Raw genomic sequence first — 19,528 nt, 5'->3', positions numbered from 1 at the left:
TAAATTTTATATCAATTTATAAAGCACTTTTGGCAAAGGTTAGTTTTGGTTATATATCATCTTTTACTTTTTAGGATACAATACATGGACTGGCATGCTTCAAGTGGACCTGTATCATACTCACCCAGTTGTTCTCTCCTTCTGTCAAATCCTCACACAAGATGCTAAGAAGTCAAGAAAACACCACACAGGTCCAGGTAGTATGCTTCCTAAGGGTCTGTTCACGAGTTTTGCAGCGAGATCAGGTCCCAGTACCACATACTTGCAGCAGTCTGAAAGACCGCTGCGAGTTTGTAATGCAGCGGCCCCCCTTAACCCCTTCTGCTGCCGCTCGGCTCCCGCTCTGCTGTCTGTATATACATTACCTCTCTCCTGCATAGGTCCCGGCGTCCTGCTCTCCCGCCCAGCCAATCATTGGTACGGCTGGGCAACACACTGATTGGCTGGGCGGGAGAGCAGGACGCCGGGATCCTGTGCAGAAAGGAGAGGTAATGTGTATACAGACAGCGAAGTGGAAGCCAGGCGGGAGCAGAAGGGGTTAAGGGGGCGGCTGCAGCGAGATCCGCTACGAGTCAAGGTCCTTGCAGGTCCCAGTACTCCATACTCGCAGCGGTCTTTCAGACTGCTGCAAGTATGTAATGCAGCCGCCCCCTTAACCCCTTCTGCTCCCGCCCGGCTCCCGCTCCGCTGTCTGTTTATACATTACCTCTCCTTGCTGCACAGGATCCCGGCGTCCTGCTCTCCTGCCCAGCTAATCAGTGTGTTGCACAGCCGCAGCCACTGATTGGCTGCATTACATACTTGCAGCGGTCTTTCAGACCGCTGCGAGTATGTAGTACTGGGACCTGCCAGGACCTTGACTCGTAGCGGATCTCGCTGCAAAACTCGCAGCGAGATTTCGACTGCGAGTCTGTACGTGTGAACAGACCCTTAATGGTATTACTAATTTATATGTAAAAGTCATAGGAACTATTTTGTTCAGTAAATAAAGTTGGCCTGAAATAACTCCTTCAATGGGGTTTTAAACCCTTGTGACCAAAGAAAATTTTAATTTTTTTGTGGGTCACCTTAGGCTTTCTAATTATTTTAGAACATGAGCAGACAACAATAAATTTTTTAGGTTTCAAGGGAAAAATGGTCAAAAATTGGGGGAAAAATCTTTTCTAGATTTTTTCATGCTATGCTTTAAAGAGTCACTGTCGTATTTTTTTTTTTTTTTGCAGAAATCAATAGTCCAGGCGATTTTAAGAAACTTTGTAATTGGGTTTATTAGCCAAATCTGCCATTATCTGCATGTAAAAAGCCTTTTCCCAGGTCCCCCCCCTCCTTCCTCTTTTTCATCCACTCTGAAAAATCTGAAAATTGTGACTTGTTGCAGGAGTCGTACCCAGTCTGCTCTAGGGAGAGGGGAGGGGGGAGGAGGAAGGAGGGAGTTAGCCGGCAGCAGAAAGCAGATAACAGAGGATTACAGGCAGGAGCTGGGTGACAGCTGTAATCTGAGCTCAGACAGGTCACTGGTGATGGTCACAAAAGATATCCCGTGAGGGATTTGTAGATTAACTCTTTGTTGTCCTGTTTTGGTCTTTTCTTTAGCTCTCTCCATAGGAGAACAATGAAGACAGGGGGGAGAGCTTCAAACTGCTTTTTCATGATAAAAATGCATTTTTCGGATAATAAACCCAATTACAAAGTTTCTTAAAATCGCCTGGACTATTGATTTCTGCAAAAAAAAAATTCACGACAGTGACACTTTAAGACTCCTTATTCAATGAATAATATTTCCACTAAAAGTTAATCCTCTAGGTTTCCAATGTGTAGTGATGACAAATATGTGTACGTTGTATATGGTGTAATGTTGTTGTAACAGTACAAATTGAAGGCCATATTTAAGCTTTAAAGTGTCACTGTCATCATAGAAAACATAGAGATATACAAAAACACAAAAAATGCAACAGATCACCACTAATAGCAAGATACAGAACCAATATATATATGAAACTAGCTAAAAGAACCAATATAGATATGAAACTAGCTACTAAAGAAAATCTCTATAAAAATAATGAGGCTCTTGGTTACCATTTTAAAATAGTGTGAACCATCCCACCATGATAAGGTGGCCTCATGCCCGGAATGGACCCTACACTGTAATTAGGCCATGGCATATAATAAGCCTATGATCTGGGCATGCAGGATCCATCTAATACTGGCAAAAAAAAAACACCTGGGTGAGATGGGTGGAGTGCACGATCAAGTAGAGGCAGCCATTCCCCCATCTGGAACACAAGCAAAAAGACAAATTTGGTCAACTCTCCCACAACACTACTCACACTAGCAGTGTCGGACTGGGGTACCTTGGCCCACCAGGGAAACTGATTCTTGGGGCCCACCCAATATATAAAGACATAATCAGCGCCAAACCTTTCACGTTAGTACTGCGACTTTGCATAGAGCTGTGTATGTGACCAGCAACGCTAGTGCACTGCCAGTCACTTAAGGCCCTATTCCACGGAACGATTATCGTTCGTATTCGGCCGATATCGGCCGCTACGGACGATAATCGTCCGGTGGAATAGAGTGCAACGATCAGCCGACATCGTTCATGTCGGCTGATCGTTGCAGTCACTTGTTTTTCAACATGTTGAAAAACAAGCGACTGATATAGCAGCGATCTGCTGCCGTCGCTCCGTTGAATAGGAGCATCGGCAGCAGACGCTGCTGTATCCTATGGGCTGCCCGGACGATCAGCGATCACCCGGGCAGCCCCCCTGCAGCTCCCCGCCGCCCCTCCCGCACTCACCCGCTCCCTGTGTGTGAACATGGCTTTAAAATGTAATCTGCCATTTTATACATCTACTAGTAGAAGAGAGAGTACACCATGCGGCGCACATAGCTTATTACTGCAGAACAAATGTGTGTAAGTGGCTAAACTTGCTGCTCACCTTGGGCGGTCATGCTACAAGCCCAAGACCGCCAGTCACTTTAGCGGTGGTTTGTACACCTTGATGCCGCTTGCAGCCCTTTCAACAGAACCAGGAAACTTGGTACAATAATTCAGCAGCGAAGACAGCAGCAAAGTAGTCAAAAATCTTGTGACTTTATTCACTCCCTCTTGTGCAATGTTTTGCCTTTCTCGGAGCTAAAACGAAACATCGCGCTAGAGGGTGTGAATAAAATCACAAGAATTTTTACTACTTTAGTGCTGCCTCTGCTGCTGCTCCGGAGGGGGTGCAGTCTGGTGAGGGGGTATTATCCTACCTATCACTGATACTGCTGCTGCTCCAGAGGGGGTGCAGTCTGGTGAGGGGGGGCATAATCCTACCTATCACTGATACTGCTGCTCCAGAGGGGGTGCAGTCTGGTGAGGGGGGGGGGGCATAATCCTACCTGTCACTGATACTGCTGCTCCAGAGGGGGTGCAGTCTGGTGAGGGGGTATTATCCTACCTATCACTGATACTACTACTGCTGCTCCGGAGGGGGTGCAGTCTGGTGAGGGGGCATTATCCTACCTATCACTGATACTGCTGCTGCTCCAGATGGAGTGCAGTCAGATGAGGGGGGCATAATCCTCCCTATCACTGATACTGCTGCTCCGGAGGGGGTGAAGGCCGATGAGGAGGGGGCATAATCCTACCTATCACTGATACTACTGCTCCGGAGGGGGTGCAGTCAGATGAGGGGGGCATTATCCTACCTATCACTGATACTACTGCTGCTCCGGAGGGGGTGCAGTCTGGTGAGGAGGGCATAATCCTCCCTATCACTGATACTGATGCTCCGGAGGGGGTGCAGTCTGGTGAGGGGGGCATTATCCCACTTGTGTCTGTGTCTGCTGCTTATATCTTTATTTTTGATACAATCGGTACAATAGTTGAGAAGAAGTTTGCACTCTGGAGGTCCCAGTTGTGCAGGAGATTTGTGAGGCTTGGGCGCTGATCAGCTGATTCAGGATTCTCACATCACAGATGATAGGAGTTGTAGTAGACGTAGGAGTAAGACAAATCAATGGATGAGGCTTTTTTAAGGGAATCCTCAATAGATCTGATGATCTCATCTGATGAAACCCGTCATCCATTGATTAAAGTCTTACTGTTATATCAACTACAACACCTATCATCTGTGATGTGAGAATCCTCAGCTGATCAGCGCCCAAGCCTCACGGATCTCCTGCACAACTGGACCTCCAAAGTGTGAACTTCTCATCACATACATACAGTATACATATATACACAAATAGACATACTGTAGACATACATACTGTATACATATATACACAAATAGACATACTGCAGACATACACACAGTATACATATATACACAAATAGACATACTGCAGACATACATACAGTATACATATATACACAAATAGACATACTGCAGCCATACACACTGTATACATATATACACAAATAGACATACTGCAGCCATACACACTGTATACATATATACACAAATAGACATACTGCAGCCATACACACTGTATACATATATACACAAATAGACATACTGCCGACATACACAAACATGCAGACACAACACACCTTACATATATACATCTAATCATACTAACACACACAGACTCACCAACATGGATACACAGATACAAAAGCATGCAGATTACACATATAAACCATCTATAGAACTACATTACATAATATACACTATATACATGATAGAAAACACACACACACATATATCACTCACATGGATAAACACATGACACATGTACAGACACACACTGATGACAAAGATAGACAAGAATATACACACACACTCACATGTTCAGCAGGGCAGGAAGCTTCAGTCTTCTTGTCTCCATCTTCTCTTCTCCTGGGCAGCCTGCAGCCTCTCCCCATCTCCTGTGCACCGACTGCACACATAGCAACAGGAGAGTCACGTGATTGCAGAGGGGAGGGGGGACGGAGGGGCCTGCTGCTGCTGCTGCTGCTCTCGGCATCTTGTGACAGGCAGGAAGAGGGCAGCGCTGAGGATGGGAGCAGATGTAAGGGAGTCAGGTGAGCAGGGGGGAGGGGAGGGCCCATGATTGCAGAAAGAACGGGCCCTGATGCCGTGCTTAACTCACCCAGCAGTGTGGGAGCCAGCAGGGGGCCCCTTGAGCTCCCGATATAAGGCAGCTTCCAAACGGGAGGCCCCTCTCTGGCTTAGGGGAAGGGCCCTGCAAGAGGGAGGAGGGGGTGGGGCCCACCTGGGGATCCCCCGGCTCCCCGGTGGCCCAGTCCGACCCTGCACACTAGGCAGGAGCATGTTGCAATGGCTGAAATTGCAGACACACAAAAAATGCAACAGCTCAGCACTAATGACAAGACACATGCCCAATACAGATATGAAAATTGACAAAAGCAGACCCCCCCCTCCCAACTGCTAAAAAAAAATTGCCCTAAAAATAATGAGGCTCTTTGCATACTATTTGCAAAAAGTGTAAACCATCCCAACACATACATGTCAAAAGTTTTAAATCAGTCCCCTCTCTGTGTCAGCATAATCAGTCGGGCTCCATAGACTTACATTATGAGCCTGACTGATCACGTTAGCTAGAGTAAAAGAGAACAAAGACAGCGCTCCATGTACAGGACGAGATGCAATGGGATGTATAGAATTTCAGTACCGGAGTGAAACCGGCTCCCCTCTCACCTGGCTAAGTTGTGCAAGATCGAGGCACAACTCCATGCGTGTACTCAAGAAGGGAACCAGTGTGCAGCCTTCCTGCAAACCCACGCCAGGGCCGTAACAAGATGCAGACCTTCTCTCCAAATTCTAGCAGGTATAACAGGCGCAGCTACTCCCAACAAATGAAGTATAAAACTACTTATTTAAACAATAAAAACATGTATAAAAGGCTCAGCATTACGCATTTCTAGACCGGACTGGTCTCTTCATCAGATGCTTGGTTAATACAATGAGAAGTAGCCATATTTAAATCCAACAAGAGGAAGTGACATCACAAGTAGGAGAATACAGAGTATATATATATTTATATAAAACATAATAAATCACCAGACAACAAGATATTAACCCATAAGTATGCACATATATACAGACGTACACACAAATATATATATATATACCGTATATATATATATATATATATATATATATATATATATACCATATATATAGGATGCTTTTTTGCTATTTATATGAATTCTGGCTTTGGGTTTATGTATGTCTGTATGTATATGTGTGTGTATGTGTATATATATATATATATATATATATATATATATATATGTGTGTGTGTGTGTGTACGTCTGTATATATGTGCATACTTATGGGTTAATATCTTGTTGTCTGGTGATTTATTATGTTTTATATAAATATATATACTCTGTATCCTTCTACTTGTGATGTCACTTCCTCTTGTTGGATTTAAATATGGCTACTTCTCATTGTATTAACCAAGCGTCTGATGAAGAGACCAGTCCGGTCTAGAAACACGTAATGCTGAGCCTTTTATACATGTTTTTATTATTTAAATAAGTAGTTTTATACTTCATTTGTTGGGAGTAGCTGCGCCTGAGAGGTCTGCGTCTTAACTGATCACGTGACACAGAGTCGGGATAGGACTGCGCTTATTCCTGTCTTCTCCCAGCTCGTTCTTACGATCGGTACAGGTCTGAGTACTCGGACCAATTAAGACTTTTGACATGTCTCTATGATGACAGTGACACTTTACAACTAACGCTCTTCCTTAGATTTGGACACAGTTTATTAATATAAATTATAATCATGCAGGTAAAAGCACAAGAGGAGGAGGTGGAGTAGAACAGACTAATGGTGCGTTTACACAGGCAGATTTATCTGACCAATTTTGGAAGCCAAAGTCAGGAATGGACTTGAAAAGACAGGGAATCTCAGTCTTTCTTTTATGACCTGCACCCTGTTTATAGTCTGTTCCTGGCTTTGGCTTCAAAAAACTAGTCAGATAAATCTCTGTGTAAACGCAGCATTGGGCTGGGTTCACACACAGTATATTTCAGTCAGTATATTTGGTCAGTATTTTGCAACCTCAACCAGGAGTGGATTGAAAACACAGAAAGGCTCTGTTCACAAAATGTTGAAATTGAGTGGATGGCCGTCATATAACAGTAAATAACGTCCATTATTTCATTACAACCGCCATTGTTTTTAAATAACAGCTCCATCCCAGGTGCCTGCAAAAGCTGGATCCAGTCCTGGGAAACTTGTCTCAGCTTTTCCAGGCACCTGGGGTGGAGTGTCAGGGAGCAGCAAAGACAGCCAGCGTATAAGCTCAGTGCCGAGCAAATGAAGCGATTTGCTTTATTTGTCATGTTAATTCGCTCATCTCTAGTATCAGCCCATTAGATTACTGTTACAAGTAATCTGAATAGTCAGGCATGGGGATTAGATGCAGTTATTAGGCAATTATAGAAAAAAAAGTTCTTACGCCCTTTACTGAATGGCCAGGCATTTATCCTTTATTCTCTACGAATGGAATTTTAATGGCCCTAACTTTTATTGGTTGAGGTACCAAAATAATTTTTGCTCTAGTTTCATCTCATAACACACAGGGCTGTTGCTTAATACATTTTTAACATGAATATTAGTTTTTAGTTTTATTTGAGGTAAAATGTCCAAAATGTATCTCATTAAAGGGGTTGTCCGCCAAGACCCTCTTTTTTGGAAATGCCTGGGGAGAGGGTGGGTAAAAACAACTACATCCTTTTACTTTCCTGGTTCCAGCACTGCTGCCCACATTCTGCTGCTTTGGTCTCCAGTGTGAAGCTGCTTCGAGGGTTCTGAGAGGTTACATGGCAGGCCCGCTCATCCAGTCAGCAGCTGCGTCAGTGTCCTGTGTCTGCCACTGACTGGCTGAGCGGGTCTGCCACGTCACATCTCAGAACCCCAGAAACGGACAAACACTGGGGACCAAACAGACAACCTCTTTAACTTCTTTCTGCATCAAATTTGAAAATCCATGCTAAGATGCATAGTGTTACAATGGATTCGTTACTGTCTTAATATTATGTATAAGCTTGGGTCAACAGTGGTTTGGGTAGGGTAGGAAGGTGTGTTTTGTCTTTATTTATACCAACACCACCACACACACAGACACATACATACATATATATATATATATATATATATATATATATATATATATATATATATTAGAAGATAAAGATTTGCAAGATGGCACTGTGTAGGCTCAAAGGCGGGTGCACGAACTCAGGTAGCCAGACCCAGGCTTCCAAATCCACAGCAAGTCAAGCGAGGCGGCACTCCAGTATAAAGTGAAGAAAATGATTTTATTCACCCATCAATGTGCAATGTTTCGATCTCTCATTGAGATTTTTTTCAAGCATCAGTATCAGTGTAACAATGGCTGGTTTTTAACATGGAAACCCCTCCCATCGTACATCCCTTCATTAGTGACATCATCATCATCAGTGGCGTAGCTACCATAGAGGCAGGGAAGGCGGTTGCTATGGGGCCCGTGGAGGGAGGGGGCCCAGGGAAGATAAGTGCCTCCTGTGTCCTTTTGCTTAACATCCTTATTTTCTGCAGTGTGTAAGTGACCCAGTGTTCTCTAACATGCTGCAAAACAAAAAATGGTTAATACAGAAGACAATTAGCTCTCTGCCTGACTACTCTAATAACCTCTGACCTCTTTTCTCTGAGTTCCTTCAGGGGTCAAGGGTTATTAGCAAAGGAGAGAGCTAATATTCTTCTGTATTAACCATTTTTTTGTGTTGCAGCATATAAGAGAACACTGGGTCACTTACACACTGCAGTAAATAAAGGGTTAAGCAAAAGGTAGTCTGCTCCTGCACCTATGTATATAACCATAGGATTCGGCCTCTGGCCATAAGAGAATTTTTTTTTTTGGCCACATCACAGAGTATGTATGTGTGTGTGTGTGTATATATATATATATATATATATATATATATATATATATATATATATATATATATGGGTGTGTAGGGGAGGGGGGCCCATACAGTATTTTGCTATGGGGCCCCATGAATCCTAGCTACGCCCCTGATCATCATTACCATATGTAAACAGTGCATAGCACAGCGTATTATAGTACATTCATTATGTGTGCAGCATCAATTCATATATATACAACGTGACATAAGTGATTCATAAATGTCCAGTCCTCTTGATCTGCATAATAAAGTTCATAAACCTCAAAATTAATAAATGATCATCCTATGATATAGTCCAATCACATTGCGGTTATGGGAGGAGGCCGTCACTCACCACGTCTTGTTAACAATCAGCTGTTTGCCCCGTGGTCGTTCCATGGCGTCGGTGTTTGTACACAATACGACCACGCATGCGTCGGGTGAACGCAATAGCTATGGGAAGGTCCGAACTACGTCACCAGATTCTTTTGAGCAGAGGAAAACCGCGCATGCGCACAACGTTGTCAAAGCCCACGGACTCCATCTTGGAATAGGTACAGTATGCCCTTAGTGCAAAAGTGAATTAGAGGCTGCACCGGTAACGTGACGGTACCGCAGACGTCACCATCATGTTCCGGCTGTCACTTAAATGCGGCAGACATGGATAAAGGAGTCCGACAGTTTGTCCTGCTGTATAACCCAGCACCTGCACGGTGTCTCTCAGGGAACAGCTGGACTGGTTGACTCCTGGTCCTGTTGTAGACGCAGACACCTGCATCTAGCCCCCAGGGTCTTCCAACATCTGTATTCAACTCCAACATGGTGTGCATACCTCTGACATCACGATCGCTAATACCGATTCCGTGGAATAGTCCATATGGGTAGTGCGGTTCCAATGCGTTATTCCATCTAGACGTTCGTGGGACCATCCATAAAAAAACAAATCAAAATGCTAAAGGTGAGTGTAGTAAGCCTCCTTCCACAACCGGTATCTACAAGAAAACCAACAAATAATAAGTATTACAGATACATAGAAGACAGTCTAAATATGCTCAAAAGAATCTGGTGACGTAGTTCGGACCTTCCCATAGCTATTGCGTTCACCCGACGCATGCGTGGTCGTATTGTGTACAAACACCGATGCCATGGAACGACCACGGGGCGAACAGCTGATTGTTAACAAGACGTGGTGAGTGACGGCCTCCTCCCATAACCGCAATGTGATTGGACTATATCATAGGATGATCATTTATTAATTTTGTATATAGGATGTATATATATGAATTGATGCTTCACACATAATGAATGTACTATAATACGCTGTGCTATGCACTGTTTACATATGGTAATGATGATGATGTCACTAATGAAGGGATGTACGATTGTAGGGGTTTCCATGTTAAAAAACAGCCATTGTTACACTGATACTGATGCTTGAAAAAGATCTCAATGAGAGATCGAAACGTTGCACATTGATGGGTGAATAAAATCATTTTCTTCACTTTATACTGGAGTGCCGCCTCGCTTGACTTGCTGTACATATACACACACACACACACACACATATACATGCACACACAGACACATACATACCCACACACCAAGCACTTCAGCACCAATACCTGTAGCATGCAAGCATTGGTTGGTGACTGGTTCACCCACCCTTACCTGCACTGCCTTATTTATAAAGATGGCCAGACCATAAGAACAATGAAGCACTTTGCCTTTGCCTCACAGCCTGTAAGCTCATGCATGCGAGCAGGGACCTCACTCCTAATGTACGGATAATTATATGTATATCTCTGTAATGTCTATTTTTGTCTATGTATGTACCCCCAGAATTGAAAAGTGCTGCAGAATCTGTTGGCGCTATATAAATAATAATAATAATTATTATTATTATTATATATGCATTTATAACGGCTTGGTTTTAACGTTAAGGAGTACTCACCAAACTCTTCTACTCTTTCTTGAATTCACTCCTAAAGTGAAGTGTGAATGAGGCCTCAGCAGATTAATGCATACATCTAGCTAATATGTGACAGGGCTACTAAATCCTTATGTATTAAAAAATCTGCAATTGTATTGTAATTTCCAAAAACATTTATGTCAAATCTGTTACCCTTGAACGTTCCACCCCCAAATCAACTGGTGTCAAAAAGTTATGCATTCTACAGTTATATATCTCAAGCCTTCCAGTACTTATCAGCTGCTGAATGTCTTGCAGGAAGTAATGTTTTCTTTCCAGTCTGACACAATGCTCTCTGCTGCCACATTTGTCCATGACAGGAACTGTCAAGAAGCAGTAGCAAATCCCAATGGAAACCTCAGCAACTCAATTAGGAATGTAGACCCGGCACCACTAACTCCTGGCTCTGTAGTAGTTGAAAAGCGCTAGACACGCTAGGGATACATTCGGGTGGTGCTCTATAACAAACGAGTATACAGTCCACATGAATTTGTATAGAGAAAAAGGATAAGGCACTCACCCGGCGACGCACGTTTCGTGTTCAGCAGAACACTTCCTCTAGCTGATGATTGACCAAGTTCCTAGCATAGGTGGCAGCAGAGAGCACTGTGTCGGACTGGAGAAAAAAACTCTACCTCCTGCAGAGCAAACAGCAGCTGAAAAGTACTGGAAAGCTTGAAGTTCTTAAAACAGAAATAATTTACAAATCTGTATAACTTTCTGAAACTTGTTGATTTCTTTTCTCCGGACAGTCAAGGGGTGACAGATTTGCATTAACAACTTATGCTTTATGTAATATTCTAATTAATTACTATGTTAAGAAAAAAGTTTTAACATATAATTTATCTTTCAGATGTGCTCCAAGACTGCAGGAACAAACATAGAAGAACCAGATGGCACTTAGCATATACTCTGATTAAGAACCCCACACTGATACTATACAGGAAGCCAAGTGCCTGCCATTCTAGAACCTACCCTCTAAATAAAGATGTTTTGCATAAATTACTGATGAACACTTTACTGTCTCCAGATAGAAAATATATTCTCATGGAAAAAGAGATGGAGACCTTAACAGACATTGCTCAACTTTAAAGGGGAGCTCCAGCAATCTCATCAAAAATAAAATGCAGAAAAAGAATGTTAGTGCACTCCAACTTATCTATGCTGCTCTTTGCTCCAGATCCAAACTTTTATATATGATCTCACTTTACATCATGGTATCCGCCCGGGAAACTACATCTTCCATAATGCATTGCACCTCGAACGATAACCGTACGTGTAAACGCAGCGAACGATCAAACGACGGGTGAGAAATCGTTTATTTTGATCTTTCAACAAGTTCTCAAATCGTCGTTGATCGTTCGCAATAAATTCGCAGATCGTTCCGTGTGAACAGTCGTTTGCCGATTTAACCAATGTGTGAGATAGGCTTTAAAGTGACACTGTCACCCCCTTTGTGCATTCTGACATCTCTACACAGGTGTAAAGGGTAAATTTAGCGTTTTTCATACCTTATTTCATATCATACGTCATGGTGCTTGTTTAAGTAAAAAGTGTCCTTTTATCAACTGCAGATTGTGTTAAGTGGTTGGTCGACGTAAAGGGGGTGGGGTCTAGACCTTTCATCCAGCCTGTTTCAATGGCCGGCGAGGGGGCGGGACCACCCGTGCCATTGTGGGCGCTAATGCTGTGAGGCCACGCCCACTTAATACAATCTGCAGTTGATAAAAGGACACTTTTTACTTGAACAAACACCATGACATATGATATGAAATAAGGTATGAAAACCGCTAAATTTACCCTTTACACCTGTGTAGAGATGTCAGAATGCACAAAGGTGGTGACAGTGTCACTTTAAGCGATCGCAAAACGAATTTCCATACGATATATCGTACCGTCTAAACGCTGATCGTTATGAAAAAAAAACGTTACTCCGACATCGTTAATCGTACGATCGGGCGAATTATCGTTCCGTGTAAACGCAGCATAAGTCATATGTGTTAACAATGGTATAAAGAATCACCAAGGTGTCAGTGATGAAAATATTTTTTGAATGTACTCTTTAAATGTAAAATGTAAATAAATGAACACATTGGTGAATGATGGTTCAGCCTAATGGTGCGTTTACACAGGCAGATTTATCTGACAGATTTTGGAAGCCAAAACCAGAAATGGATTTGGAAAGAGGAGAAATTTCATTCTTTCCTTTATGACCCGTTCCCTGTTTATGATCTGTTCCTGGCTTTGGCTTAAAAAATCTGTCAGATAAATCTGCCTGTGTAAACGCACCATTAGGAAATGTCATATCAGGAAGTATCAAAACTGAATGGATGAAACCTATTATGACTGAAAGATTCATGTCAAACATTATTGAGAAAAGAAACTGCATGTTCTTGACATATTATGTTTTTTTGCCTTTTTTTTTTTTTTTTTATTGCCCTCCCTTGTATTGGTGTCCAAGATGTTGTGTTTGTTACTTGTGTTTGAGATTTTTGTTTAAAATAAAAATATATAATAAAAAGTTACTCACAAAAGTAGCATTGTTTTACATAGTCATACATTTGCTATGATTGGCTAACCCACTGGTCAGTGGTTGATTTCCTTATTCCACATCATAAAACTCTTCATGACAGGCTGGAGTTACTGAACTACAGTACCTTCTTCATTGCACTGCATTGATATTTTGCATATGATGCTAATATTTACTGTCAGACCAAGCATGTACAATGAGTTATTAACATCCCGCTGTATGTGAGTTAACCGCCTGCAGCCCGCCGCTGAGAGCATACATTACCTGCTCGGCGCCGCAGCTGCATGTGAGGCTCCTGGCTCCGGTCCCACTCAGCCAATCAGTGCTGCCGTGCACTGATTGGCTGAGCGGGACCAATGGGAGCAGGGAGCCTGAGCCTGAGCGGCTGTGTTCTCATAGGCATTAATGGCATTGGATCCGCAGCAGATTTCGCTGCAAATTCGTATCGTGAAATCCGCTGCGGATCCGGTACACGTGAAGGCACCTTTAAACTGGACCACATAAATCAGTCAAAATGGCATCCAGTAGGCTTCCACATAATGCCTTGCAGGCAACCTCTCTAGTGTAGCATGAGGGATTATATTTTTGGGGGATACAGAACGAAGAAGGGATGTCTGACAGGAACTGAGAAATAGTACAGATAGTTAGTGGGTTAGTGTCAGTGAGTGTGTGTTTTATAACTTGATGAAATAGGAAATGAAATTGATTGTTATGGTGCGTTTACACAGAGAGATTTATCTGATAGATTTTTGAAGCCAAAACCAGGAACAGACTTTAAACAAGGAACAGGTCATAAAGGAAAGACTGAGATTTCTTCTCTTCTCAAATCCATTCCAGGTACATCCTCTTTAATCTGACCTATGGATAGAACGGCGCCGTCACGGGGAAGCAGGTGCCATGGCCTGGTTCCCGTGTACGGCGCCGTACATGGGAACCGGGCCACGGTTCAAAAAACGGTCCGCGGCACTAGCTTTCCCGTGACGGTGCCGATCTATCCATCGGTCAGATTAAAGAGGACATATCTGATGGTACATCCTCTTTAATTTTATAAAGACAAAGCCCCAGCTAAGTAATGAATGCCATCTTTTAGGCACTTTGCCACTACACCAAAGAAACATTTTATTGAAATAAAAACACCCCCATACTTATCAAATACTGAAATCTGCAGCAGAAGATCTACACTAAGGGCGGGTTCACACTACGGAATTCTCGCGGACAATGTCCGCGGAATTCCGTCAGCTGTCCGCCCGCACATCTGGGCACCTTTCCGCCGGCTCCATAGACACCATTCTATGGGCCGGCGTATTCCGCTATACGCTGGAAGAAGTGTCATGTCACTTCTTTCAGCGGATTGCGGAATACGCTGGCCCATAGAAGGGTGCCTATGGAGCCGGCGGAAAAGCGCGGGCGGACAGCTGACGGAATTCCGCGGACATTGTCCGCGAGAATTCCGTAGTGTGAACCCGCCCTAAGGGTACAAACACACACAGCAGATACGCAGCAGATACGCAGCAGATTTGATGCTGTGTTCAGTTATTTAGATCTAATCTGCTGCGTATCTGCTGCGTATTGCAGCAGTAAATACGCAGCGTATATGCCGTGTGTGTTTGTACCCTAAATCATGGCTTTTGGTGCACATTTTACGCTGTAGTTTTTGGTGTGGATTATGTAAACTAAAGATCCACAGAATATTCACACTAAATCATGGCTTTTGGTGCACATTTTACGCTGTAGTTTTTGGTGTGGATTATGTAAACTAAAGATCCACAGAATATCCACACTAAATCATGGTTTTTGGTGCACATTTTACGCTGTAGTTTTTGGAGTGGATTATGTAAACTAAATTTAAAAAATATCCAATGGCCCATATTTATTAATCAAAAACTGTCTGATTTACCAATAGCAACCTTGTGCAGCAAGTCGTATTGAGGATAGGTAATGTATATGCCAGCAGCCGGTTAAGGGGGCGGGTGATTTACATACTCGCAGTGGTCTTAGAGATCCGCTGCGAGTATGTATTCACAAGGACCTTGGATCGTAATGGCAAAAGTACCCCTGACCACATTTCTCCGGCCTCCAGTACCCTTGCCTCTCCAGCGAGGAGCAAGCCAGTGCTCTGATGTCCAAACCCTGGCTTGGCACCAAGAGGCCTGCCTTTTAATACTTTTTTAATCTTCAACTTGCTTCCAGCACCTTTAGTGAAACAGATCTGGAGGGCTTTGGGATCTGGAGGGTGATAAAGAGACATATGGGACCTTCTTGTCTAAAATGTATGTCAAATGGCAAGAAGGGTTAAAGGCATTTGCTAGGGAATATATACATATATATATATACACACACAGTATATATATATATATATATATATATATATATATATATATATATTAATTATGGTAGCTAGTTTGTTGATAAAAACAAGCAAACAAAATAAAATATGTCCCGAACTGTGGCCAAAAAAAACAAAAGATGTTGGGTATTGTGGTTAGTACTATGTAGCCGTATAGATATATGGATCTTTTGGATGCAAGCACTGGTACCTATTCCAACATTTATGTAAATCAATGGTGGGGAACCTCCGGCCAGCGGGCCGCATCCGGCCCCTGACACCTCCGGATGCGGCCCGCGGCTCCCCTGTGACATGTGCTGCTCTGGAGGAGAAGGAGCCGGCATTCACAGCTTCCTCCTGTGTCTGTGACAGTTACCAGACACAGGAGGACGCTGTGTATGCCGTCTCCTTCTCCTCCAGAGCGGCACACGTCTTCTGCGGTTTGCGGCTCTCCTGTCATGTGCGCCGCGGTGGTGAGGCAGGAGCCGGCATACACAGCATCTTCCTGTGTCTGCGCCGGCTCCTTCCCCAACAGAGCGGCGCACGTCTTGTGACTCCTGCAGGCCGCGCGCGATGACGTCATTTCACCGCGCGCCGCCTGCAGGAGAAGACCGGCACAGAAGAGAGGAGGGAGAAGAGGACCTGGATAGCGTGGGAGCGGAGGAAAGGTGAGTGGGATGTTTATTTTTTTTTTTATTTGGGGCAGGCACTGGGCATTAACTAGGCCACCAGGGACATGACTGGGGGGGATGGGGGGTTAAGAAGGCCACCAGGGACCTGACTGGGGGGTTAAGAAGGCCACCAGGGACCTGACTGGGGGGTTAAGAAGGCCACCGGGGACCTGACTGGGGGGTTAAGAAGGCCACCAGGGACCTGACTGGGGGGTTAAGAAGGCCACCGGGGACCTGACTGGGGGGTTAAGAACGCCACCAGGGACCTGACTGGGAGGTTAAGAAGGCCACCAGGGATCTGACTGGGAGGTTAAGAAGGCCACCAGGGACATGACTGAGGGGGTTAAGAAGGCCACCAGGGACATGACTGAGGGGGTTAAGAAGCCCACCAGGGACATGACTGGGGGGTTAACTAGGCCACCAGGGACATGACTGAGGGGGTTAAGAAGGCCACCAGGGACATGACTGGGGGGTTAACTAGGCCACCAGGGACATGACTGGGGGGTTAACTAGGCCACCAGGGACATGACTGAGGGGTTAACTAGGCCACCAGGGACATGACTGAGGGGGTTAAGAAGGCCACCAGGGACATGACTGAGGGGGTTAAGAAGGCCACCAGGGACATGACTGAGGGGCTTAACTAGGCTACCAGGGACATGACGGGGGGGTTAAGAAGGCCACCAGGGACATGACTGAGGGGCTTAACTAGGCTACCAGGGACATGACTGAGGGGTTAACTAGGCTACCAGGGACATGACTGGGGGGTTAACTAGGCTACCAGGGACATGACTGGGGGGTTAACTAGGCTACCAGGGAAATGACTGGGGGGTTAACTAGGCTACCAGGGACATGACGGGGGGCTGACTAGGCTACCAGGGACATGACTGGGGGGTTATCTAGGCTACCTAGGGGGGTTATCTAGGCTACCAGGGACATGACTGAGGGGCTAAACTAGGCTACCACGGACATCACAGAGGGGCTTAACTAGGCTACCAGGGACATGACTGGGGGTATTAACTAGGCTAGCAGGGACATGACTGGGGGGATTAACTAGGCCTACCAGAGGCATCATTGGGTGTGTGTGTGTGTGGGGGGGGTAATTAGGCTACCAGGGACATGACTGGGCGGTTAACTCAGGCTACAGGGTATCACTAAGGATTCACATCAGGTACAAGGGGCATCACAGAGGGTTAACTACAATAGCAGGGGCATTAGGGGAACAATACTTTGCCTTGCCCCGGGTGCTGCAAACCCACGCTACCCTGCTGCGCACGGTATGCGGCCCTCGAGTGATTTTATAAATGCCCGACCGGCCCTCGACATGGAAAAAGTTCCCCACCCCTGGTGTAAATGGAGACTGCTGGTGTGAGCCCAGCTTTAGCTAAACAGACACTCCCAGCGGGGAAAAAAATGGCAATCATCTCAGGTTAAAAATTTTAAATAAACAATAATGATATCAATAAAATATTATTTTTTAAAAAATAGCGACCGTTTAAAAATTTTGAGCCCACTTGCCGTGCCATTGTTATTACACAATGCCGTGACTCGGATTCGAACCGAGGTTGCTGCGGCCACAACGCAGAGTACTAACCACTATACGATCACGGCGAGCTACTCAGGCTCTGCATTCCTCCCCCAGACACACAGCTTTTCAGTTACACACCACTGTGACGTCACACACCCCTCCCCTTCTTCTCAGTTGGAAGATTCCACTACTATTACAATGGCTTCATACAATATTGTGACCACTGCTGCAAGAAAAAACGAGCCAACAAGGATAGCACAATACATAGGTGCGCTGTACTAGCTCCCTTCATATAATAATACATGTAATATCACATACTGTGCTCAATACATAGGTGCGCTGTACTAGCTCCCTTCATATAATAATACATGTAATATCACATACTGTGCTCAATACATAGGTGCGCTGTACTAGCTCCCTTCATATAATAATACATGTAATATCACATACTGTGCACAATACATAGGTGTGCTGTAACAGCTTCATATAATAATACATGTAATATCACATACTGTGCACAATACATAGGTGTGCTGTACCAGCTTCCTTCATATAATAATACATGTAATATCACATACTGTGCACAATACATAGGTGTGCTGTACCAGCTTCCTTCATATAATAATACATGTAATATCACATACTGTGCACAATACATAGGTGTGCTGTACCAGCTTCACATAATAATACATGTGATATCACTGTGCACAATACATAGCTGTGCTGTACCAGCTTCATATAATAATACATGTAATATCACATACTGTGCACAATACATAGGTGTGCTGTACCAGCTTCATATAATAATACATGTGATATCACATACTGTGCACAATACATAGCTGTGCTGCACCAGCTGTATATGAAAAACATACCCGCATGATATCACACCTAAATATCTAAAAATAGCTATGCTGTAACAGCTCGTATGATAATACATGTGACGTCACAATACATAGCTGTGCTGTAATAGCTTCATCTGATAACACTACATGTGACGTCACATATAAAATAATAAAAATCCTAGAGCCCACTTGCCGTGCCATTGCTATTACACAATGCCGTGACTCGGATTCGAACCGAGGTTGCTGCGGCCACAACGCAGAGTACTAACCACTATACGATCACGGCGAGCTACTCAGGCTCTGGAGCCCTCCCCCTGAAAAAATGGCTTATGACCTGGAGTGCTGGGCTACGTCATCATAGAGCATGTCACGTGTCTAGCATGTCACAGTTCCCAGTGAGAATGTCACCAGCCGTTATGATGCGCTGCAGACTTATGTTATCTAGTGGTAGCAGTAAGGTTTCCTACAGGTCACACATGTCACACACAGCTCACTAACCATTCACCTGATGTAGTTATAAGCCTTATGCTTACAGTGATATAGTAAAATAAAGAGCTGCTTCAATACAAATATTCTGGCTAAAACTTGCAGAATAATTAAAAAAAATCTATTCAAAATAAGTTAAAAATAGAGCCCACTTGCCGTGCCATTGCTATTACACAATGCCGTGACTCGGATTCGAACCGAGGTTGCTGCGGCCACAACGCAGAGTACTAACCACTATACGATCACGGCGAGCTACTCGGGCTGCTGCTGTCAGCTGTTGCCT

General features: G+C 44.2%; 1 protein-coding gene and 3 non-coding genes across 4 annotated transcripts in view; 1 reads left to right on the top strand and 3 right to left on the bottom strand.

Annotated features, from left to right (window-relative positions):
- Positions 1-12,313, top strand: part of LOC138799376 (stimulated by retinoic acid gene 6 protein-like) — a 37,715-nt gene extending 25,402 nt beyond the window's left edge. The window contains exons 17-18 of the mRNA XM_069980440.1: positions 75-197; positions 11,716-12,313. Coding sequence (XP_069836541.1) covers positions 75-197; positions 11,716-11,954 — 362 coding nt within the window. The 3' untranslated portion in view covers positions 11,955-12,313. The remainder of the gene's footprint in view (positions 1-74; positions 198-11,715) is intronic.
- Positions 12,314-17,925: 5,612 nt separating this feature from the next.
- Positions 17,926-17,997, bottom strand: TRNAH-GUG (transfer RNA histidin (anticodon GUG)). The gene has a single exon. It is a non-coding gene; the product is annotated as a tRNA-His (tRNA).
- A 976-nt stretch (positions 17,998-18,973) lies between these two features.
- Positions 18,974-19,045, bottom strand: TRNAH-GUG (transfer RNA histidin (anticodon GUG)). Its single transcript has one exon. It is a non-coding gene; the product is annotated as a tRNA-His (tRNA).
- A 377-nt stretch (positions 19,046-19,422) lies between these two features.
- On the bottom strand, positions 19,423-19,494 carry TRNAH-GUG (transfer RNA histidin (anticodon GUG)). Its single transcript has one exon. It is a non-coding gene; the product is annotated as a tRNA-His (tRNA).
- Positions 19,495-19,528: the final 34 nt, after the last annotated feature.

Source organism: Dendropsophus ebraccatus, chromosome 1 (genome assembly GCF_027789765.1).
Source record: "Dendropsophus ebraccatus isolate aDenEbr1 chromosome 1, aDenEbr1.pat, whole genome shotgun sequence".
In the NCBI taxonomy this organism is placed as follows: Eukaryota; Metazoa; Chordata; class Amphibia; order Anura; family Hylidae; genus Dendropsophus; species Dendropsophus ebraccatus.
This window is presented reverse-complemented; position numbering and strand designations above follow the sequence as displayed.